At 54.0% G+C, this 22,655-nt stretch overlaps 2 protein-coding genes and 1 long non-coding RNA gene across 5 annotated transcripts; 1 reads left to right on the top strand and 2 right to left on the bottom strand.

The window, feature by feature from the left end:
- Window positions 1-308: 308 nt before the first annotated feature.
- Window positions 309-1,707, bottom strand: SMIM29 (small integral membrane protein 29). 2 transcript variants are annotated; one of them, XM_082069513.1, is made up of 5 exons: window positions 1,663-1,707; window positions 1,163-1,334; window positions 1,072-1,097; window positions 902-1,001; window positions 309-653 (listed from the first exon to the last, which is right to left on the bottom strand). In XM_082069513.1, the coding sequence occupies exons 2-5, from the start codon at window positions 1,271-1,273 to the stop codon at window positions 591-593; spliced, it is 300 nt and encodes a 99-aa protein (XP_081925639.1). In that variant the 5' UTR covers window positions 1,274-1,334; window positions 1,663-1,707; the 3' UTR covers window positions 309-590. The 2 variants fall into 2 exon arrangements, with proteins under 2 accessions (XP_081925639.1, XP_081925638.1); XM_082069512.1 differs by lacking the exon at window positions 1,663-1,707 and adding an exon at window positions 1,472-1,629.
- Window positions 1,293-4,506, top strand: LOC309448194. The gene is made up of 2 exons (XR_014185748.1): window positions 1,293-1,478; window positions 2,666-4,506. It is a non-coding gene; the product is annotated as an uncharacterized lncRNA (long non-coding RNA).
- Window positions 3,540-22,655, bottom strand: NUDT3 (nudix hydrolase 3). 2 transcript variants are annotated; one of them, XR_014185747.1, is made up of 6 exons: window positions 22,081-22,655; window positions 12,953-13,063; window positions 6,690-6,734; window positions 6,147-6,231; window positions 5,569-5,873; window positions 3,540-4,912 (listed from the first exon to the last, which is right to left on the bottom strand). XR_014185747.1 is itself a non-coding variant. In XM_082069505.1 (5 exons), the coding sequence occupies exons 1-5, from the start codon at window positions 22,177-22,179 to the stop codon at window positions 5,704-5,706; spliced, it is 510 nt and encodes a 169-aa protein (XP_081925631.1). In that variant the 5' UTR covers window positions 22,180-22,654; the 3' UTR covers window positions 3,540-5,703. The 2 variants fall into 2 exon arrangements, 1 of the variants encoding a protein (XP_081925631.1); XM_082069505.1 differs by having other exon boundaries at window positions 3,540-5,873; window positions 22,081-22,654.

Here is a 22,655-nt window from a genome sequence, read left to right as displayed (position 1 = left end):
CAGGGACATGCGCCGTGGCCCCAGGCGTCCTGTGCAGCTGCCGATGGAAACTGAAACAGGCAGAACCCCGCTGGACCCCCAAACTCCCGTCCTCACCAAACCGAGTCCCAATGCTGACGGCCCGACTTGGGGCTGGCCTGTGGTCCGGCAGCGCTGCTGCACCCCCCCGCCCCACGCAGGAGGCTCTTGGCCGATTGCAGAAAACACGTTTATTTGTGCCAGGATGCGCGTCCCGCCCGGCACCGCCCCGCACACCCGGCACCGCCCTGCACCGCCCCGCACGCCCGGCACCGCCCCGCACGCCCGGCACCGCCCCGCACCGCCCGGCACCGCCCCGCACCGCCCGGCACCGCACCGCCCCGCACCGCCCCGCACCGCGCCGCGGCGCCTGCCCGGGTACCAGCCCCGGCTCCTGCCCGAGTGCGGTGCGGGGCCGGCGAGAACACGGCACAAACAGCGTGGGGGCTCACCCGCGGCGCTCAGTGCTCACGGGAGGCGCCGCTGCCGCGGGCCCGTCCTGCCCCTCCTGCCGCCCCCGAGGGGCCGAAGGCAGCGCGGGGCTGGACCGGCCCCGGGCTCCGGCGGCAGCTTCAGGCCGTCCAGCCGCCGCGCGGGGGGCGGCGGGGCGGGGGGTCCCCCCAGCCGGGCACCACCTGCAACAGCGTGAGCCTGAGCGGCAGCCCGGCCGCACAGCCCAACCCCGGGACCGCGGGATTACACCCCAACCCGCGCCCAGCTCCCCGGGGCACGACGCTCCCCGGGCTCCCGAACTTGCTGCTGCTTAAGGCTCATTTTTCATGCAAAAAACAGACAAATAGCAACTCTGGCAGCCCCGCGCGCGGCTGGGGCGCGTCCCACGCAGCCGCCCCGCCCGTCCCCGCCCGAACCCGCGCTCACCCACCCGCGCGTCCTCCACCAGCAGCTCCTGCTCCGACTCCTGCAGCTCCTCGGCCGGGTCGTAGCTGTACATGGGCAGCAGCCGGTGCCGCAGCCGGTCAAACCTGGCGGGGGACGGGGACTGAGCGCTGACCGGTCCCGCCCCCCCGAACCGGCCCCGCGCCCCGCACTCACCTGCGCCTCTTCTGCACGTACATCACCTGCGGGGAGAGCGGCGGCAGTGACGGGGCTGGGACGGGGTCCCCCCCGGCCGTGCCCCACTCACCGCGGCCAGGACGGCGCCCAGCAGGGTGACGAGGACGAAGGGGCCCAGCACGTAGCCCACCAGCGGGTCTCCCGCCGCGCCCGGGGCCGTGGGCGCCGTGGCGTTACTCATGGCCCAGCACCGGCTCCGCTCGGCATCGGGACGCGGGTGTCCGGCCCCCCGGCCGGGACGTCTGTGAACCCACAGCGGCCGCGGTCATAACCGGCTACCGTGCTAGGAACCCACCGCCCCGGTAACTGACAACCACCGACCCCAGTGACAACCCACCGCCCCGGTAACTGACAACCACCCACCCCAGTGACAACCCACCGCCCCGGTAATCAACAGCGAGTTATCCCGGTAACGAGCCCTGCGGCCGGGCAGGAACCCCGGCGGAGCGGTGCCCGGGGAGCCCGGTCGGGGCCGGCAGGGGGGTCACCCCGCACAGCCGGAGCGGCTCCGCCTCCCCCGGCCCTGCACCCCCAATTCTGCACCCCCCGCGCGGCTCCGCCCCGCCCCACCTGCGCGCGCCGCCCGCACCCGGAACCTGCGAGGCGCGTGACGGGCTGGGCGGGGCAGAGGGCGGGGGGTAGGGGGCGGGGCAAGGGGCGGTGTCGGCGCAGGGCCGGCAGGCGGCAGCAGAGACCGGGCGGGAGAGGCGGGGGGGGGTGAAGGAGAAATGGGGAAAAGGGGGAAGAGCAAAGAAAAACAAGAAAAATTAAAAACAGGGGAAGGGAAGAAGGAAAAAAACGGGGAAAAAAGAGAAGAAGGAGGGAAGGGCCGCGGGGGTCACAGGGAGGGGCGGAGGGGCGAGCAGACGGGCGGATGGACAGATGGGAGGATGGAGGGAGCGCTGAGGGGCACAGCGGGACAGGTGCGTGCACACCTGGGGCACGGGGGGTGAACAGACAGAGGGATGGGTGGGTGACGGACAGACCGTGCACACCGTGCAGACGGGTCCCTGTACCACGAGTTGGGTGGCTGGACAGATGGACAGACAGAGGGGCCGCGGGCAGGGTCGCGGTGGGGGAGCTGCCGGGGTCCCCCCGGGCTGCGTTTCCGCCGCGGCTGCTCCCGGCCCGCGGTGCCACGGGCGCAGCCCTGATCCCCGGCCATAATCCGCTTTGCCCGCGCAGCGGCCAGATGGTCCCACTAAGTGGGTCAGGAGGGAGCGGGGACACGGGGAGCAAGGAGCCCCCGTTCGGCTTTGCAATAGATAGAACTCCATTGTCATAGAGGGACGCGAGGTGGGGAGCGGAGCCTGGAGGAGTCGGTGCAGGTACTGCGGGGCGTCCCCTGGGCCGGCGCTGGTGCCGGTGCCACCCTGGCCCCGGGGTCGTTCCCTCGGCTCACACTCATCGCCTGGTCCCCAAGCTCATGACCATGGGTACCGGTGCTGGCAGGAGAGAGAGCAGGCAGCAGAGCCGGGGCTGAAATACCGGCGTGTTTATTGGTTGGCACTAGATTACAGCCCACACTCGGCAAACCTGCATCCACTGGTTTTTAATTATCTTCTATGGACAGTGATGACCTCCCCTCGCACACAACCCAAACAGACGCAACATCTGGAAGGACACGGCTGCCGGGCACCAGCACAGCTTCGCTCAGGCCCAGCATCTGGCCCAAAGACCCGGACTCCGCGCGGGTGGGACGAGGAACGCGCAGATGTGATGAGGAACATGCAGATGTGATGAGGAACGCACAGATGTGACGAGGAACGCACAGATGTGACGAGGAACGCACAGATGTGATGAGGAGCATGCAGATGTGACATGCCACAGGGACACAGCGCACCGGGAGCACCGGGAGCACCGGAGCCAGCACAGCCACTAGATGATGCTCTGAGGAAGCGGGAAGAGCCGGGGGGAAACAGAGTCACTTAAAAGCAGGACCAGAGCAGCCCATGAGCTACACAAAGGTGCTGAGTATCTTTATACGATAAAAGCTCTTCATACCGACAAGTGTCTGCAACAACTTCACCTCTCGGTGCAAGTTTGGCTAAAGAGACTGACAGGTTTTGATCCTCTCCCAAGAATCAGCACCAACTGTGGCTCTGACTCTGGGACGTGAATCGTTCCAACGCACAGGGACCCAGAGCGCGTGTCCTTACAACAGCTCCTCTGTCACTAATAAAGGAAGTTCGACTGCCGGTCCCAAATCAATATAACATCATTTCAGCTAAAACTCACCTAAACTGCCAGTGCCCGCCGTAGCAGTCACCAGAGAGGAGCCTCGGTGCTGAGGAGGACGGGTGCAGCTCGCACAGGACACGGCCGGGCTGGCAATCCACAGCTGCCGAATAAAGGCTGTTCCTACCCACGAACTGTTTCCAGTTAAGGTGTAAAATCAGCCACTCCACGTTACTGTGTTAACAGCATCAGTTCATGCCACATTAAAACACTTTCTTGGCACAGTTTATTTTCTGACCCAAACAAATAAGCCATTAGCAAGTCATTAACAATATTCTACCCTAAATTGTCAGTTTAACAGCCCTGTAAAAACATTTTTAGTTTAAAAACAAAAGTGTGCATGCTGTTGATATTAAAACTGCAGTTACTCTTTCAGGAGTACCAGCTGTTTGTTGCAAAGCGTTTCCGACACTCCTCTGTGCAGAGGACGGAGCCCGGGGAAGGCGGCAGGCGCTGGAGCGGCCGCTCGCGGCTCCAACCGCGGCCGCGCTCCCCGTGCGCTCCACCCCAGCCCTTGGCAGAGTTTGGTTCAGGCCGCCCAGCAGAGAGTAAGACAGTGCTTATTGTACATTCGTCTCCAAGTTGAAGTGAACTGAACTGGTGCAATTTAGGCTCAGTTCCAGGTACTGGTGGTTTCAAGCTAGTTCTTGAATAACTCCTCTCAGCTCTTCCTTACGCATGGTTTTCCATGTCGGGCTCCCCGGCGCTGCTCCTGGCACCGCCGCTCCGCGCCGATGAAAGCGAGAACGGGGAGCGCAACAGAAACCGATCCTGAAACAAACAGCCTCTTGCCAAGGCAGCGAGGATACCATTCCCGCGTGTCCCGGGCTCCATGGATATTTCTATCAGATTTTCATATTGTAAGTGCTCCTCGGGAAGAGAGAAAACTCTGAACAGTGAGTATTATTAGAACTTTTTTTTTGTTAAATAAAGAGGAGGAAAAAAGAAAAAAACAGAGTACTGCAGATTTAATTTCACATCTTGGCTATGCTCTGACAAGGAGAAGCTACTGAAGTCAGCAACTACTTCTTGTCCCAAGCCAGGGATTAATTAATGCCCCTCCCAAAACTTGTACCTGCCCAACCCCCCCAGCCCCAACCCTTCCCATTTCATTTCCCAACTAGACAACACTGTTGGCAAATCAAGACAGCATGAGACTTACATCAAGAAAAGTAACAACAAAAAGTGAAGTGTGCCAATGCATCGGGGAACCGTCCCGCAGAGCGGCGGGGCCGCAGCGGCTCTGCTCCCGGGCGGCCGCGCCGGCGCCAGGGAGGGTGTGAACGTTCCAGCGCGCCCGTGGTGCCGCCAAAGTGCCGCAGAACCACAGGACAAGACACTGGCACCCGAACCTTTCCCCAGGACTGGTGTTCAGGGACACGCACGTTGTCCAACCGAGGGGTCGGGCAGTAGCGCTCAGCGAGCACAATCCGATGCGTCAGCACGAGTTCCACGTCTCCAGTCCGGCTCGGTGTAAGGCATGTGGACAAGAGGAGCCGTCGGCAGAGCGCGGCGGATCGGCGGCAGCGGCGAGCGACGCTCCAGTTTGTCTGACTTTGACCCCGCTCTCAATCCCCGATTCCTACCACAGACAACGAGATTCAGTTTCTATCGCAGCGTTTCTGAGGCTATTTATTTTTGGCCAAGTGTTAAAGACCAACTCCTTTTTGTTTTGATGAAAATGCGGCAACATTGGCAGAAGCTGCAGGAGAAGGAGCGGGGATGTCTGCAGGTGCTCAAACTGCCCTCGAGTGTCACTGCACTGATCAGGAGGTGCTGGATGGGAGCAAACGGGCCCAGCCACGAGCACCGTCACAGAACGCGGATGTTTGAGAACAGAACAGAAGGCAAACAGCTCGGTTACGAACCTTCCTCGCGGAAGCACACCAGGAGTAAAAAATTCCCGCAAAATTAAAAGGTTAGATTCTCCATCTAAAAAAAAGTTTATAGATACGCGCTGAAAGTGACCACCACACAGGTCTGAACAGCACCTGACAGTACAGACTAAGACTTAAAGAGCTGATCTCACATTTGGAGTCTTTTAATTAAAAAAAAGAGTGGCTATGGCTGGGACACAAACGGGACACTTGAGAACACAGGCAGAGGCAGAAGGGGCAGCCTCGCCGGCCGGCCGTGGAAGCGGTGTCACGGGAAGGGGCACTTCATGCACAAAATGTATTTTACAAAATACATATCCAAAAGAGCAAAAAAAGCCAACAACGACAAAAAAAATCCCACCTTGCACTAAACGGTAGCACTCTCAACACCTGCTCTGCTGCCCAGGCCTTGTTTGATAGAGGAGGCGTGTGAAAAAGGGGCGGGGGAATCCGTGTGTCAGTCTGTGTGTCAAACTGCTCTCCAGGGCCGTCGCAGTCATCTGATGTCAGACACGGAGCCCTCGGCGTACGTCGTGGTCATGACGGGAGTGCCGTTGTTCGCCAGACAACCTTGCCTCAAGGTCTCAAAATACGAGGCTTGCACTGGTTTATGATACTGCAGAACTTTGATGGCATCTTCTATCTTAAACCATTCCCTTTTCCTTCCTGTGGGGAGAACGAAAAATCAGTAGATGCAACAAAACAATGTTAACCTTTCTATGGTTAAATACCACCGTTGATTAGCTTTCAGTCATTACCACGCGCACTAATGCTGCAGGAATAATTACACTGTGTAGCAGTGTCAGCTCAAAAGACACTGGGAAAGTTTCTCTCCGTATTCTCTGATCAAGGGCCACCAACTGCAAGCACCCCCCGGACGGCTCCCCTGTCCCCAGGACGGGTGTGGGGACGGGGGACAGGGCGGCAGGAGTGGCTTACCAATATTGACAGAGTCCTCCCAGTCCTCCAGCACCTCGGTGACGATGAGCACGTACACGTACGTCCTGTGCTTCCTGTCGCGGTTCTGGAAGGCAAGGGGAGCACGGTGAGCGCGGAGCCCAAAGGCGCGAGGGCCGCACGCTGCTGCGCTGGGCACTGCTGCACCGGACACTGCCGCACCCCACGCGCAGCTCCGCGCATTGTACCTGCCTATTAAAAATCACCACAATTTAAACGAGAGTATTAATTACTGACAGTGTGAATAGGGATTGCGGCCGAAGCGCTCGCTCCTGATCTTAGGGCAGTGTCCTGGGGCGGTTCTGTGGCGGCTGACGGCACTGGGAATATTCACCGCGACACCGCCCTGTCACTGGCCAGTTCGACCCAACCGGGAATGGCACATGAGCCATTTTATTTAACGGGGAGTTTTAAGCTTTCCTTCAAACATGTTATCTAGTTTATTTCATAACAAACTAGGAAGTGATTTTTACTCCAAGACAATATTTATGTGAAAATTTCACAGCCTCGGTATCTGTAACTTACCTCAAAAATTCCCACTAATCTTCCTAACGTCCCTTTCACGCCAGCCTAGGGAAAGTTCAGAGAGAAAGAACAGGCTTTAGCAACAGGTCACGACACATTTCCCCCGTTGTTGTGAGGAGCACGTGAAGCAAAAGCTGCAGAACTCTGTTAATCTGAAAACAACACGGCTGTGAAAAAAACTACACAACTCTATCCCGAGCTCTAACCACGCACACACTCCCAGGAGCTTTTCCTTCTTTTTCTATATTAAAAACATTTTGGCCTCAATCTGGAGCAGAAGAAATGTATTTGATAGTTACTAACTAACAGTGATAGACCCCGCGGGCAGGCTCTGCGCCGAGGAGGCTCCGCCGCCCGCCCGCTCCCCAGCGCCAGCGCTCACCGCCCGTTCCCATCGTTCACATTCCCTCCTCACAGCCGCAAGCGCTCGGAACTCGTGTGCTACGGACAAGATGAGATTTCGCTCCGTGACTTAGCTGCTCTGAAACAACACACAGTCTGGCCACGTCTGCAAGGTGAGCTCAGCAACGCACCCCGAGCCGTCAGGAAGACGGTGCCCAGGGGGCCTGGCTGTGTCCCGCTTTTCTCTGCCCCCACTCCCGTGGTGTTGGTTTGGTTGGTTTTTTAAGCTGTTTGGGTGAGGGCAACTAAATCTTTCCTAAGACAAACGCTGTCCTGAGCAGCTGCGATACACCCTCTGCCGCTTGTCCAGCTTCCGACCATTTGCTGCAGTCACACGCTCTCAGAAAGGCACAACTTTTACTAACGAAGAGATTTGGGCAGTTGGGTTCCCAGTCTACCAGCGAAGACGCAGACGCCACACACCAGAGGCCGAGGCAGCTCGCGGGGGCTCCTGCGGCGGCAGAGCTGGCCCCACAGAGCGCGATTTCAGCTCCCGACTACGGCATCCATAGAAACCCGGAATTCTCCCTGTCACACGCTGCCCGACCTCTGCTTCTAGGAAAGAGCTTTTCAACTCAATCCTTTCTGTCGGTTTTGGATGCAAAATGCATTGTCTCATCAGTACTTCTGCCGTTCTGCTCAGCCCGTAGGCAGAGCACTGACTGAGCCGCGGGGCTATTTCTGGACCCACCTGCGATTCCACGAAGGTCAACGTCCGTGTGTCTGCGCACGGCCGGACAGAGCTCGCTGACCTTTGCGGGTGAGCGGCTGCTCCTCTGCACAGCTGCGCTGCGGAGCGGGATCGCCCCGCAGGACCGAGCGGGGCAAGGACGGCAACCAACTTCATCCAAACAAGTCCTTCCGCAGCCCCACCAGTGAGCAATTTTGTTTAGTAAGCAGCCGTACCAATCAGCCAGCAGTAACACAGAGGAACACAAAGCTTCCACCTTCGCAACATCCCTACATACAGAAATATATTAAAAGGTGAAACCTAATCAAATGTTTCAGCTAAGTAACTGTCTTAGACCAATACTCTTCCCTTGCTCCTGGAGAAGACCACTGCATGTCAGCTCTCCTCACCACCTGCCGAGGCGCTGAACCAAAGCCCAGAGAGCTCCAGCCCTCAGCTCCTTCCCCACTGCGCTGCAGGACAAGCAGCGTTTTCTTGGAAAGTTCAAAGCATAGTCACAGGCTGAGCCAGGCCTGACGCTGGATCTAAATCCTCATTTGCACCAGATGACTCGGGAATCTTCTCCTCGGGGGTGAGTGCGCTGAGGATCCCCTGCCCGACGGGCACAGCAGCGTCTGCCGGAGGCAGCGCCATTTATTTGGGCACGTTCCCCCCAAGCCTCGAAGGGCTGCACGTGGGACCCCTGCTGCTGTCCTCAGAACACACACGTGTCCCAGGAGGATGCCACTAAACCTGTCAACAAGGGGCGGGAGGGCACCAGCACCAACTGTTCCATCTGCAGCACAAAAATAAAGCAAATCCCCAGGAAGACACACTCGGCTGTGAAAGGGGACAGACAGAGCCTGCAACACGCGCTGCTTCTCCACGGCTCTGCCGCCCCAAATCAGTCTCAATGCCCAAGGTGTCCCTGCAGGAACAGACGCAGCTGGCTGAAGAGCCGGAGTCACAGGCAGCACAGAGCAGCACGGGCTTCCAACCGCTGCGCGCCCGCGGGCCGGGCCGGGCTTTCCGGACAAGGAACAAAAAATCCGCAGGAAATGAAGCTTTACTAGTTCTGCTGCTCATGGAACAACTTGTTTTAATAAAGAAAAATTACTGAAGACATCCAAGAACAGCAGGTTCAGGTTTCAAAGCTGAAAATAAGTTCGGGTCAGATGCAAAAAGCAGCCTGCAGCAACACCATCTGTTCTCTGGGACGGCTTTCATTTCCTTCCATCTGAGCTAAGAAAATGTGGGTTGGAATTCCAGCTATTTGACTTTGCTCTATTAGGCTCGCAGCCTGCATCCACTGCGGATTACTGCTGGCAGGACTGCGGTCAAAGCCCGATCTGCGCTGTAATCCCCGCGGCGGGGCAGCGCGTCACCCCCGCGCGGCTGCGCCGTCCACGCGCAGCCACGGGCTGCGAGGCCGGTCTGTGTGCTGGGGCTCACGGGGCTGCACCGACCCAGCTCATTCTCCACTGCGTTACAACCGACACACGCTTCCACATTTGTGGAACAGACACTAAATACCATGACAGAGAGAAGAACTTTAAGACGTCGCACTCGTTCTGAAGGAGTTTGAGGACACGGGGTAACACAGCAGTGAACTGGGTCCACTGTCTGCACTAGTACTGGATCTAGGAAGAGTTCGATGCCATCAGCTCAGTCACCGGGCCACAGTCCTTGCAACATTTAAAAGAGAGTATTCCTATTTTAGCCCTGGAAGATACCAATATTCATATTCTAAATTACTAACAAAATACATGAAACAGAAAAGACTATTTATAAAGCATGTTTAAGAGGGGAAAAGAGAAACAACAGATCAATGTACTACCATGATGGACTATGTTCGATACTGGCATCACTTGCTGTTTGATCACAGATCCCATGAAGAAAGCACAACTAACACTCCTGTAATTTTACAGAACTTGACATTTACTAAGTATTTAAAGGTCAGGATGTGAAAGATGCTCTAAGTGCAAAATGAAATGCCTTTGGGTTTAACAGATGAGTGCGGAGGTTTTTTTCAAAGTCACTCTATGATAAGTTTAATTTAGGGCATCTATTTCTAAAACATGTTCTTCACCAGCTGCTCACACCCATAAAAAACCCTTATTCCTAACACGTTAGTTTTGGGGAGAGAATGCAAGAAATCCAAGAAGGAAGAAGCAGAATACACTCCATTTGTGCTAATGACCATTTTAAAAGGGCTCACCATCCTCCTGGGGTGGAACCCTAGAGCACAGCTGGAGCTCCCGCTGCGCAGGGCTGGCACATGCATCTCCCACTCCTGTCAGCAGCCAGCGGGTTCATTCGGGAGGCTGCTCCCCTTCCGTGTGCCCGTCTGCGGCCCTTGGCTGCAAACGATGCCCAGGACTCAAGTCACTTCAGATTTGATGCAGACGACAGCAAGCGTGACAAGGGTGAGTACCTGTCTGCTTTAATGCTTGTGCTGGCAGAGATTAATGTAGATAAGGACTGTTGCAAACTGGGACAAGGACTTTAACTCAAACTGGGACAGAAGCACCACAGGTTTCACTCTGAGTCAACATTCCATTCTCAGGAGACTTCGAAAATGCTGAAAATCAGAAAGAGGGAAAGGTCCGATTTCTTTAAATGACAGTTATTCCAGCACTCGCACGGATAAACTCAAACACATATGTGGTGACATTAAAACGGTGAATACACAAGTTAAAAATCTTAGCTTAGGGAAGCATATTTTCAAAAGCAAATGCATGACGTGAAAAAAAGAATGAATTGAGAAAAACCAGCCTATTGTCATCTTCAAAGAGCACAAGCAACTGAAAGGATAACAAGTCCTTCCAGCTCTTCCAACTGGCTCTTATTTAAACAGAGAAGGCATACCAAAGTCAGCAAAAGAAAGCCCACTAATTTCTTCCATAACTTTGACCAGCATGCAAACCACCTTCTCTTAGGATAAAGCTGACTTTGTGTTGATTGCCATGGAGGAAACAGGCTCTTCCCCTCCCCACAGGAGCAGCCGACGCTGCCTGCTCAGGAGCCTCCGCTTTCCCGGCAAGTGCCGGAGGTGCGGGCCCAGGACAGGAGCGGAGACGCCCCGACACCCACCACGCGGAGGTCGGCATCCGCTGCCCCGTCTGAAACGGCCCGGACCACGCGCACGGGGGACCGCGCGTCACCGGCCAGCGCGCACGGGAGCGCCGGCAGCCTCCCCGAACTCCCTCTGCCAACCCCACAGCAGCAGCGGGACCCGGGGCACAGTCCTTACAGCTGGGACACAACCGATGCTCCTCCTGCACGCGCACTCCCCAGCAACATCGTACAGCAAACAGCTCGCTGAGCTTCAGACGGCTGATGTGCGCGGTTATCTGCGTGCGGGTCACCAGCAGGTACCGGCACACAAACCCGTCTGCGGAAGGGCCTGCACACCTGAGAGCCCGCCTGCGCTTTCCAGCCCCAGCAGCGGCGGCAGAGCGCTCCAGCGACCACACACACCTGACAGGCTGCTGGTCTGCAGACGGCTTTCAGGCAGCCGTTCTGGTACCGGCACCGGGGAGCCGCATGTCGGGCTGTGGGAGGTGTGGGAGGTCGGCGCTGGGCGCCGGAGCCCGCGCTGTTCCCTGCTCGCCCCGCGGCAGCCAGCGGGCCGGGGCTGTGCCGGGAACGGCTCCAGCGTGCCGGGCGGCCGCAGCCTCAACTGCATCGGGCACCGGTCCACGTGAGCAGGGAGCACCGGCTGAGCCGGGGGATTATCCGAGCCAGCCCAAACCAGTTCCCTGGCCGCAGAGCCAAGGGCCGCGCAGCCCCCGAGCGCCACGGAACGAGAGGCTGCTCCAGGGACCCAGGCTCCGCACGGGGTTATTCCATGGATTCGAAAGGCAAAGCCATGCATCTCCCGTATGGACCCCTGACTGCTGTATCCAATAACTGAATTATTAATAATGATTGGGTTCTAAAGCAGGAGGCTGTAGCTAAAAATATTCCTATTGTTCTGTTTAAATTCACTTTGGCTTGTAATGCATTCGAAAGGTTGCTGAGTTACTAAAAAAGCAGGAGCTGTACTACAAGCTGGAAGCAAAATTTGCAAGCAGAGATCCCAGTACCAGAGGCTCCTAAAGATACCCTAACAAAACAAACTTTCACAGTACAGTCTTTCCTGTCTTCCTGATGAACTGCTACATCACAAAAACGTCCAAAGAGAAACACACAACTCGGGAAGCGCCACATCAGGTTAGTCCAGAGGCCCAAATGCTCAGCGTGTTGTCAGACAGCAGCAGGTACTTCCAAGTACTTCACAGAAAAACCTTCACACACCAGACAATTAAATAAAGCAACTACTGGAGAAACCTCCTCCCAGCCACATCAGTTAGCGCTTGATTTCTGCTCTGCAGCATAGAGATTTATAACCCTCTTGAAAGCATTTTTAATCCTGCCTTATATAACTGTGAACCTACTTGGTCATCCACATAGAATCATTTAATCATTTACTGAATCCAAGCATCTCTCCAATTCGACACGATTCAGAAGTGAATTCTGAAGACATGTTTTACATACAGTGTGCCAGCTGCCATTTGCTGCCTTCAAATTCCTTACGGAGAATAAAATTGTTCTTCCAGCTTGAAGAGAAAACTACGCACCCAGACCATGGATCTGTTTGAGCTGCTGTTTGATCCCCTTTCTGAAATGGCTTCAAGTAAAAACAACAAAACCACAAACACATTAGGAATTGTTGCTTATAACTTTTATGAGCAATTTCTCTTATTCACATAAAACTCAAATATGTGTTAGAGCAAAACATACTCAGGTGCCCACATCTGGAATGACTTCAGTGGCTCATAAGGTCTTATTCCTACCTTCCACCCAAGTATTAGATAGCTTCACTGAAGCACAGCTGGTGGTTTAGAAATCATTGTTCTTACAGGGAAAACAAAATTGAGAATATCATCGTATGTATTGAAATGACTGTAGCTTAATTTTATCTATTTTCAGTTAAAGGTATCAGGTGAGGAGAAGTTCATTCTGAGTGAGAGCCTTAATTACATTCCCCCGCTATCTTTACTTAGGACTCTGGTCTCCCTCCCACGTACAACGTGACCCTACAGTCCTGTTCACCCTGAGGAAAACAAGCAAGAGCAACACGGTTCCCAGAGCCCGGGCCGACACGCAGCAGCGAGGCCGCGGGAGCTCCGGCCTCGCCAGCACTCACCTCTTCACAGACTTCTCGCACAGCGGCCACGTTGGGCTCTTCCTCGGGCTCCATGCCGCCCCCGGGCACGATCCATCGGTCGGGATGACGACTACTGCTCACCAGCAGCACCTGCGGAGAGCGGAGCAGAGTGACGCGCACAGCCGGGCACGCTCGGCCGCACGGCTGCGAACAGAAGCTGCGCTTGCGCTTCCCACAGCTCCCACCCAACGCGAGTCCTGAGAACACTCCACTCTTTCCAGCACAATTCACAGAATCCCAGACTGGCTGGGGTTGGAAGGGACCTCTGGAGGCCATCCACTCCAACCCCCGCCAAAGCACTGAAAACTCTGGCCCCATCCTCTTGACACCCCATAGCGTTTGGCCTCTTCAACATATAAACCACGAGCAGGTAGCCATGCCTGAGCAGGGGATGCCAGCTTCACTCATCCTCTGAGCGCCCGAGGCGGGGGCAGCAGCCCCCACAGGCCCAGCACGGGGTCCTGTGCCTCTGTCACCCCATCTCCCGCTACACCACACGACTTGTACTGCACCTGGACTCACCACCAGTATCGTACATGGAAGAGCATGGACTGAAATTCCTAAATGCGAGGCCAGGACAAAGTTAAAACAAAAGTAATGGTCATTTCAATCATATGTTTTCTTGCCAGGTAAGGAAGCATCGTCTTTGTAATTTCCACTTTCAATTCAGAGTCCCAGCTCAAACAAACAGAAGAAAGCTGCAGAAACAGCTCGTTGAAAGCCGGTACAGCACACGTCATGCCATTGAACTCCCGCCACCTTCCACTGATGAGCAAAAGTATCTGCTAAGAACCCCCTGGCCAAGACTCCTCCAGGAACGCCCGCGGGACTGCCGGGGACGCAATGCTGCCAATGCTGCCACAACGCTGCAGAGCACACCGGAGGAACCCCCAGGTGGAAACAGCACTCTCAGGCAAAGTAAATTAACTTCAGCTGCTCTGGCAGTTGAGAGTTTTCTGAATAGAATTAGCATGAACAGCCCTCGCTGGGAAGGAAAAACCCGTCATTCTCACACTTTTATGTAATCAGACTATTTCCTGTTTAAGAAAAAGGAAATCCCATCAAGAGAGAGCAGGAAACATGCCCTACAAGGTCACTCTTTTACAACAGCTTTACACAGGATATTGCTACCAATGAGCTCTCCCAAGACAAAGGGCCTGGTTCAAAACCAGGGTGAGACGCTGGTGTGCTTTAAAAAACCACACGTCTAAAACGTCCCAACACAGGCAACCTGCTCAAAGGGATCGAGTATAAAGGTCATTTTAAACCAAATCCCTGTTTTCACAGGGCACACACAACACTGAAATACTTTACAAACTGCCCCAAAGGCAGCAAAATGAGACCTGCTGAAAAACAGCCGCTCCCTGGAAACCACGACCAGCGGGTGGAACGGGCCAGGTAAGAACGACATTCCCCACCACAAACCTGCCTCGCCGCTGGACGGTGAACATGAGCACCTGGGACCACTCAGTAGCTCCTATGTCTTCAACACCTCCATTTTTGTTCATTAACTTCTTTATTACAGAAAAAGCATTCATTTGACTGTATACTAGAGAAGATATTTTAATCAAAAAATATACCCAAAGTGACTTATAAAATAAGTCAGGCCAAAAGACAGCGTGGACTCTCCCAGCAGACTCCTGCCCGGCGCCGTGCTCGGGGCGCCGTGCTCGGGGCGCCGCGGAGGCTCCGGGCCCGGCAGGATTCACAGTTCAGCATCGCAGTCCTTTTGGAAAAGCATTTGCAGGTATTGCGTCACAGGGCCAAGTTCTGTTTTCCAGGATTGGATTCTGTCATTTCAAAGCAGGGAAATGAGCAACTCAAGCCTCCTTGGCAATGCACGAGGCAGCCCTGAAGTAGCTCTCACACACAATCAATAAAATAAGAGAAAGGTTAGAAAAATAAGCAAAGCTTGAAGGCTACAGCAGGGGCTCCCCAGCGGTGCTGGACCGTGGCCCCCATGGTGAGCCGCCTTCAAAGCAGCGTGCAGCCAAACAACAAAAACCACACACAGACCCCACCAACCTTCCCGGGGAGCGGCAGGAAAACGCTGAGACTGCGGAGGCTGCTGGACCCACCGCAGCCCCGGGGACACCCGTGGGAAAGGGGAAAAGAGCTGCTCGCCAGGATGGATCTGGGAGTCCCTGATACCAGCAGCGACCTTACACCAACCTCGTCATGAACAAAGCTGTTGGATTCACAAAAGGGTTGGGGTTTGTTTGTGGTTTTTGTTTTGCTTTAATTTTCCCCCAGAAATAATGGTGCTCTACAATACAAAAGGCTAAGCAACCAAAACAAGGCACAGAATTAGCTCCCAGTTAACAGAGAAGAGATGGAGGGATTCCCAGGTTCCTTCATGCTATGGTGGATTTCAACAACCACCACCACCCAACAAATAAACCAAGAGTAGCTACTCTATAATAAACAGGATTCCTAGAAAGGCTCCACAGAAGCGTTACAGCACAGACAAAAAGGGCTCCAGCATCACGAGCGGCCGGGCTACGCGTGACGGGAACAGGAGCCGTGACCCTCCAGGACAGCCCAGTCCCACCCCCGCCAGCCCCGGGACGGTGGAGCGGGCAGACCCACGAGGAACAGACAAGACGTGAAGTACGCGGACTTGGCCAATCTACAGCTGCTGCCACTGGAACAGCCTCTGCACGTTCGTGCTTTCTATCAATATTAAGCCACGAAATCAGGTATTTTGCATAGCAACTAGGGCACAAACCTCCTGACATTTCAACTCCTTTCACACTTCAGCATTATTTATCAGACTGCAAGAAAAGAACATCTCACAAGGCGCTGTAGCGAGGCTGGTGAAGATGGGCGACTTCAATGGCTTTCTCCTCTACAATCTGTCTTTGTTGGAAGCTCCATTTAATGCGAGTCTCTGTATTCAGGAGTTTGCAGTTCAGCTGCGCGAGCGACTCTCCAATGTGCCCCATGACCAAGCAGGATATTGTAGCCGGTGCAGCTCTGTGTCCAGCATAATAAAGACCTTTTATGCTCTTCTCAAACGTTCTCACAATCCCAACATATTATTGTTACTGTACTTAATGCTTTTATATCTGACAAAACTGGGATCTTGATTTGACCACATCGAACCACCTTTAAACATGAAGAACAGCTGGAGAGGAGCAGGAGGGGGAAGGAGACGCTGTGGTTAGCAAAGCCATGCAAAAATTCAATGTAATCTAACCGGCAGAAACACAGCCTTGATTGCGCTACAACAAAACACGCGTTTGGCCAAACTCCCCCCGCGGGATGGCTGAACACACGCACCAGGGCTCGCAGGAGGGATTCTCCGCTCTCTTGCTATTCGGGGCACGTTCCGGAGTCAGCGCACGCGGTGACGAGCACGGCCTGCGGTCAGCAGCTACAGCAGCCCTGGAACGTGACCACGGCTCCGGCACCAGCCGCACCAGCCACACCACCGTCCCTGCCCACCGCAGCGTCCTCGCTGCTCCTCGGAGCTTACACCGCCTCGGACAAGGGGGGTTTCACACACCTCCTCCGGGGCACAGAGCAGCACCCAGAAACTGGTGACAAAGTCAGAAGGGTAACTATTCCTGCTACAGAACTCGACAAACTAAAGCATGAGTCTTCAAAGAGGAGTGAGAGGTGAACTGGAAGAAGTTCAAGTCATTTCAAGCATTTGGATCATGTCTATGGTACTATAACCATAGAGGAAAAACGAAAGAAAATCCTGTTAGTTTTTAGCCTGTTTCTTAGAATAACGATAATAAAGCATTGCATACCGCACTGCTACGCTGCCTTCAAAATACCAAGGGTCATATTACTGTTATTGCAGTTTTCTTGTGACTTTCGAGTGACTGCTCGCTCTCACTGACAAAGAACACCATCCAGAGTCCTCTCCCTCCACCGAAATTATGTTCTAGATAACCACAAAACTTATCTGCAACATGCTTGTCGCAGGACAGGGCAACACCTGAACCAGCGCCGCTTGTTTCGGAGGCCGAGGGCTGATAAGGAGCCACTCCCAGCGAGACCTGGAGCCGATAGCCCGTTTCGGCCTGTCCGAGCCAGCCCGCTGGCCCCGCACCCGCGCAGCTCCCCGCAGGCCTTCCCAGAGGAATGCCAGCTCCTAAACCCGCTTGTTTTCTTGGTGGGGGAGGGAGAAACTAAGGGAGTGTTTTGGTCTTTCTGACCAAATAACTCTGGCCGTCAGCAGCTGCATATGTATACACTGACTATTTTGATTATCAAGTCCTGTTCATACAATAAAGCACACAAAAACCCTACAGCCATGAAAACCCGTTGAGAAGCCTTTCAAATGTAAGCAGTTAATCCTATGCATAACACCAATATGTCATTTACACAGAAAAAGTAACCACCCAAGTCAACATGAATGGAAATAACATTCAAACCATCAGCAGTGTCTTTAAAATAAATCTCCCCGGCAGGTAATTGTATGCTTCTGAATTTCATGTGTTAATGCGAAACTTCTAAGAACAAAGAGTTCCTGTGCATTATCCACCGCACAAACAGCCCAGAGCCCCGAATCCTGATAGCAATCCACAGCGCACCTGAAGGGCGCTTGACCCGTCCGCGCAGCCGGCCCCTCAGCTGCGCTGAACACAACTGCTCAGACACCGGGCAGCGCGTCCCCCTTGCTGGGCATCAGCTACAGCATCTAAACGCTGACACCCATAAGGTGTTTTCCTGAGCTTCAGCAGCGTCAAACAGACTCGATTCTTCAGTTTCGCCCAGCTTACAGAGTCTCCATTAAATTAAGTGAAAACGTAACAATTTTCATTCTTTTGTAGTTTGCGAAAGTACAAGAGACCACAGAATCCATTGTAAAATCGTTTATTAAAAGGATAGAAAACACTTTTTAAGATGAAAGCTAGGTTTTGCAAAGGTTTATGCTGTTGCTCTTGGAGAAAGCACAGGAGAAGCACAAGAGAACTATTCCAGACCGGCCCGTATCCCGCGGTGATGTGTGAGCAGCACAGGGAGAACGTCACAGCCCCTGGATGGAGCTGAAGAGAACACAGAGTCAAGCAGAACCATCAGAACAGAGATTCTGAGACTACTGCGTGGAAAGTACAACGATCATATGATGCTGGGCTCCCTTAACGTCCCACCGGTGAAGCGCTCCAAGTGCTTTCAGCTATTATTATTTTCATAGTGAAGCGAACGCACAAAGGAGGCCCAGGAACAGCGTGTGATCATCAGCGTGGTTAAAATCTGAGAAGTGCTGTGTGGCACCAGAGCTTGGTTTAAACCTGACCCGGAGAAGCGAGAAGAAAAAGGGTAGTTTGCATTTAAATGACCTTGTCCAGCCCCAGCTCTGGGCCGGTTTGCCTTGGCGCACTCGCGCCTTCCAGGCGCTGTGTGAAAGTTCTGCTTGCTCCTCTCAATTTAGGCTTCATTCACTAGCAAGAAAAGACATCCAATCCTGGATCCTATTCTTTCCAAAGCATTTCCTCCAAAAAGTCTTTAAAAACGCCCGTTGTTAATGAGCAGCTTGTCCTTTCAGCAGATACAATGCAGGCATGCTTAAACCTGTAGCTGCACCAGCGCGGGACTTAAAGCCAAACGGTTCCTTTTCATTTCTGTTCAAATCTAACGCGGAGCCGCTGCCGCTGAGAGGGCTTCCATCTGCTCCCTAAGAGCAAGACAGTAGTGAGACCTGCTGGAACATTTCCTCATTGAAACAGCTGCTCTCCGCAAAAAAAACTTGTGTTATTTAGATATAACACCATAATAGCAATATTGAGAGGCACTGACATCACGAGCAATAAAATGAGTGATTTCAGCGATAACACGAGACTCGGAATCTCTTGATCTGCACATCCTCCTTCCCCATGTTTGCAGGAGCACAAATATCAGGGGAGTTTGCTCCATGGGAAGGGATGAAAACAGCAGTGTCCCGGCGTTCGGCTGCTCAAAGGTCCTTTGAAGCCTGTCCACACTCACTCTGAATTAATCCCGTCGATGCCCCTGCTCTCGCTCTCCCAGGCAGACGTCGCTGCGCGGTGGCTTTACTGGTTATGAAACGGATTTTTCCATACAGCCCAATTAAGAATTGTAGGTTTTGCTCCGCTTGAGATCCATGTTTAAAAGAATTCTCCCCGTACTGCTTTTTAAAGGAAAGTGTAACAAAGACATCTTTTCAGCCAACGTTTGGTCTTCCAAAAACGTTCCAGAGCTTTTCATGTCCCAAACCGCAGCTTCCAAACGCAACAGAGAAAATGCGCAACCTCAAGGAAAACCAAATCACTCACAAACTAAAAAACCCAAAGTATTATTATGTTAAGCCTCTTTATTTACAAATTTAAGGCCTAGCCAAAGACATGCTGGTTTAGCAATCTCCATTGACTGCTGAGATGCTAAAGAAAATAAAGTCAACGAACTGAAGAGTTAGGGTGTAAATACCTAAAAAGAAAAGAAAAAATAAGCCTCCTCTGTAAGTGTAATCAGAATTTTTCTTATTTCTTCTCATTCACTGACAAAATTGTTTAATTCAGGAGCTAATTAGAGGTTCAAGAAGGGAGAAAAGTTGCTTTTTAAAATTCATAGCAGGAAGTGAAGGAGAAACACGAGAGCTGAGATCTCAAAAGACACAGCAACTAGAAAAGGCAGTCCTAGAAAAATCTAATACTTAGTTTAAGTTATTTACCAAAATAGTTTTTGCCTGTTTTCTTTTTAAACAGTAAGCGCTTAACAGATCTTTAACCAACCCACTTCGGTTCTGGTTTTTCCTCCTCCCTGGAGAGGCATTTTAAACAGATCTCAATTTCCATTTACACAGAAGGAATCAATAATAAAATATGCCAGTAGCACAAGAAAAAATATTATTCTCCAATAGAAAACCAAAAAATCTTTCACAGACATGTTAAACTCCATAATTGTGTAGATACCACCTTTCTCACCACCGAAAAAGGGCAAGTAGCACTAAGATGAGACAGGTAGACTCGTCTCGAACTAAGGCTGAAACGTCAACAAATGAGAAGGAACCTAAGAAATAATTAGAAAGAGAAAGCTATAGAAATCAAGGTTCCCTGCTTGCTGTTGTCAGCGATCAATACGAGCACCATGTACACGGCTCCCAGGCCTCTGCCCGAGCTGAAGCGCCGTGTCTGCGGAGGAGCACTGGGGTGGGACCTGATCCCCTTCCTAATGCGTTCGTTGGAAAAGCCACTTCATGATGGGCTATTGCAGTGTCAGGTCCGCGTTAAATAACAGATACCATAAACACACATGGTGTTTGGAAGCCTGGGATGTCCTCGGGAGGCCAGTCCAAAATCAAACAAAACTGTAATTCATTGCTTCGCTATCTGTGTCTCACTTACAAAAAGAGCACACAGGTACGCACTTGAGGAAACCAACGTCCATCCCGTGCTGCATCACTCACGAAGTGACCGGTGCCCGTCACCGCACAGAGCAGCGACACCGCGGGGGACTGGGGACGGCAGAGCAGGTGCTGACGGCAGAACCTCGCTGCCCAGAGCAGACCCACGGAGGGAGGGGGCACAGCCAGCACCGGACACCACCACGTCCAAACCGCACACGCACCCTCCTGCCCCGGGTCTTCCCGAGCAACTCGAGCCTGAAACGGCACCGATTACATCTGCAAACCAAGCCACAACACAGACACAACCTTGACATTAAAATGGCTTTAAAGCTCAACTTGAGCAAACTTAACCAGTTTAACTACACGGAGAGAAATCTGTCATAAGTTAGCATGTCTCGGGAACGAGTTTATCTTTCTTTCTTTGACCATCTCGGGTCAGTATTGTGGAAGTGCCATGCTAACAAACCCTTGTGTCACCAACACTGTTCTGAGCTCTGCACACTGGTTCCCAGCAGCCAGAAGACAAGAGAGAGCAGCCAAGGGGCTGGCCGGAGCCGTGGGGCCGGCCGGAGCCGTGGGGCTGGCCGGAGCCGTGGCGCCGGCCGGAGCCGTGGGGCTGGCCGGAGCCGTGGGGCTGGCCGGAGCCGTGGGGCCGGCCGGAGCTGCATGACGCTGGGAATCGAGGCGTCGTGACATACAGAGCAACAACCAGACAGGAGCTGGGTGCATCAGGCAGCTGTTAAAATCACATTTCTGTCTTCAACCACACTGTAGTCAAACAAGGTCAAGCATCTAACTCTGGAGAAGAATTGCCACACAAATTGTGTAAACGCGCATCAGAAGCTCAGATGCCTTCAACCACCTGTGCTGATTAGCCCCAGCATCATGACACAACACAATTATGTTCTTCTTCATAGTTAGATCAAAGTATCATAAATTTCCTGAAAGTCGGTGGGAAGGACCAGCTATGATGAACGCTTCACCAAAACATATTGTTTTCATTTCAAACTATTTATGCTTGAAATGTTGACACTTCACCATGACAGCACAGCTACACAGGGCTTGTCAAGCCTCCTTCACCGTGTTAAATAATAACTGAACCGTATGCTAATTCACTCTCTTCCAGTGAACTGCCGGCATTCCCTTCCGATTTCCTGTAGCTACAAATATGATAATCAGGAGAACAAAGACTTGAGCACAGCCCACTCAGGAACCAGTAAATGCAATGAAGTATGCCTGACTCCAGAAGGAGAGAAAAAGAGACGCGCAGCCTCGCTTGTCCCCAGTGCCCCAAGCCCACGTTAAGATACCCAAAGAACGGCGAAAAACTGCACATCTGAGTAAACTTTTTCATTTTAACTTCAGACAACAGCAGCACTCGGCAGCACGGCCGCTCCAGCTCCCCGATCCACCTTTAATTCCCACTTCCTCCCGCCGCTCTGGACAGCAGCTCCTGGCACTCCAGCAGGCCCCTTTTATCCCAGTTTCTTTTTATAAATCCGAGGTCAGGTTTCCTCTCCCATCTCATGTGATGCGCTGCACTGAAGTTCTGCCAGTGTGGTCGCTCCACTCAACTGCCAAATCCCATCCTGTGCCACAGCGCTCCTATCAGACCGCTCCACCACCCCACCAGCATTTAGATCGGGGCATTTTTCTCGTGTTTGGCGGAGAAAAATAAAGGGGGAGAAACACCAGCTTCCCGAGAGAGTTCAACTGCATCTAGAAAAAAAATCCCCCCGCAACCAAGTCCCGGCGGGCGCCGCCGGCCCCGCTGCCGGCCCCTCACCTCCTCCTCGCTCTCGCTGCGGAAGCACAGGCAGGCCGCCCGCTTCTTGTAGCCGTCCCCGTCGTAGGTGCGCGTCTGGTTGGACTTGAGCTTCATCATCCTCCGCTCCGAGGGGGCGGCCGCGGGGAGGCCGGAGGACGGCGGGGCCGCGGCCTAGAGGGCGGGGGCGGGCAGGACCCGCCGGGCTCCCGCGAGGGGCGGGCGGGAAGGACGGGGGGACAGAGGGGGGCCGCCTCCCCGTGACAGTCTCTTTCTCGGTCTCGCTCTGTCTCCCGCAGGCCGGGAGCCGCCCGCTACGCGCTGCCGCCTTTCGCCCGCCTCATCCCGCCCTTCACTTCCAGCCGCTCCGCCGCCGCTGCCAACGCTCCGGCCACCGCCAACGACGACGACCGCGACGCCATCTTGGGGCACGCTACGCAAACGGCGTAGAGCCGCCGGGCGGGGGAGGCGGCGGCTGCCCCCTGCCGCTACACGGCGCGCCCGCCACGCAGACGGCGCAGCCCGGCTTCCAGAATCGCTCCCCCCGCGCAGACAGCGCTGCCGCGCCTCCGCCTCCTCTCGCCGCGAGCCCTCTG

This window comes from Streptopelia decaocto (genome assembly GCF_964273445.1).
Source record: "Streptopelia decaocto genome assembly, chromosome: 19".
NCBI lineage: Eukaryota > Metazoa > Chordata > Aves > Columbiformes > Columbidae > Streptopelia > Streptopelia decaocto.
Note: the sequence above shows the minus strand (reverse complement) of the source record. Positions and strands in the feature narration are given on the sequence as shown.

Excerpts from the sequence above, each read along its gene's own strand:
- SMIM29 (XM_082069513.1), bottom strand. The coding sequence starts at position 1,273 with ATGAGTAACGCCACGGCGCCCACGGCCCCGGGCGCGGCGGGAGACCCG. Across the intron at positions 1,098-1,162 it reads TGGGCGCCGTCCTGGCCGCG|GTGATGTACGTGCAGAAGAG; the intron begins GTGAGTGGGGCA and ends CTCTCCCCGCAG. Across the intron at positions 654-901 it reads TGCTGGTGGAGGACGCGCGG|GTGGTGCCCGGCTGGGGGGA; the intron begins GTGGGTGAGCGC and ends ACGCTGTTGCAG.
- NUDT3 (XM_082069505.1), bottom strand. The coding sequence starts at position 22,179 with ATGATGAAGCTCAAGTCCAACCAGACGCGCACCTACGACGGGGACGGC. Across the intron at positions 6,735-12,952 it reads TGCGAGAAGTCTGTGAAGAG|GCTGGCGTGAAAGGGACGTT; the intron begins GTGAGTGCTGGC and ends AACTTTCCCTAG. Across the intron at positions 6,232-6,689 it reads GATTAGTGGGAATTTTTGAG|AACCGCGACAGGAAGCACAG; the intron begins GTAAGTTACAGA and ends CTTGCCTTCCAG.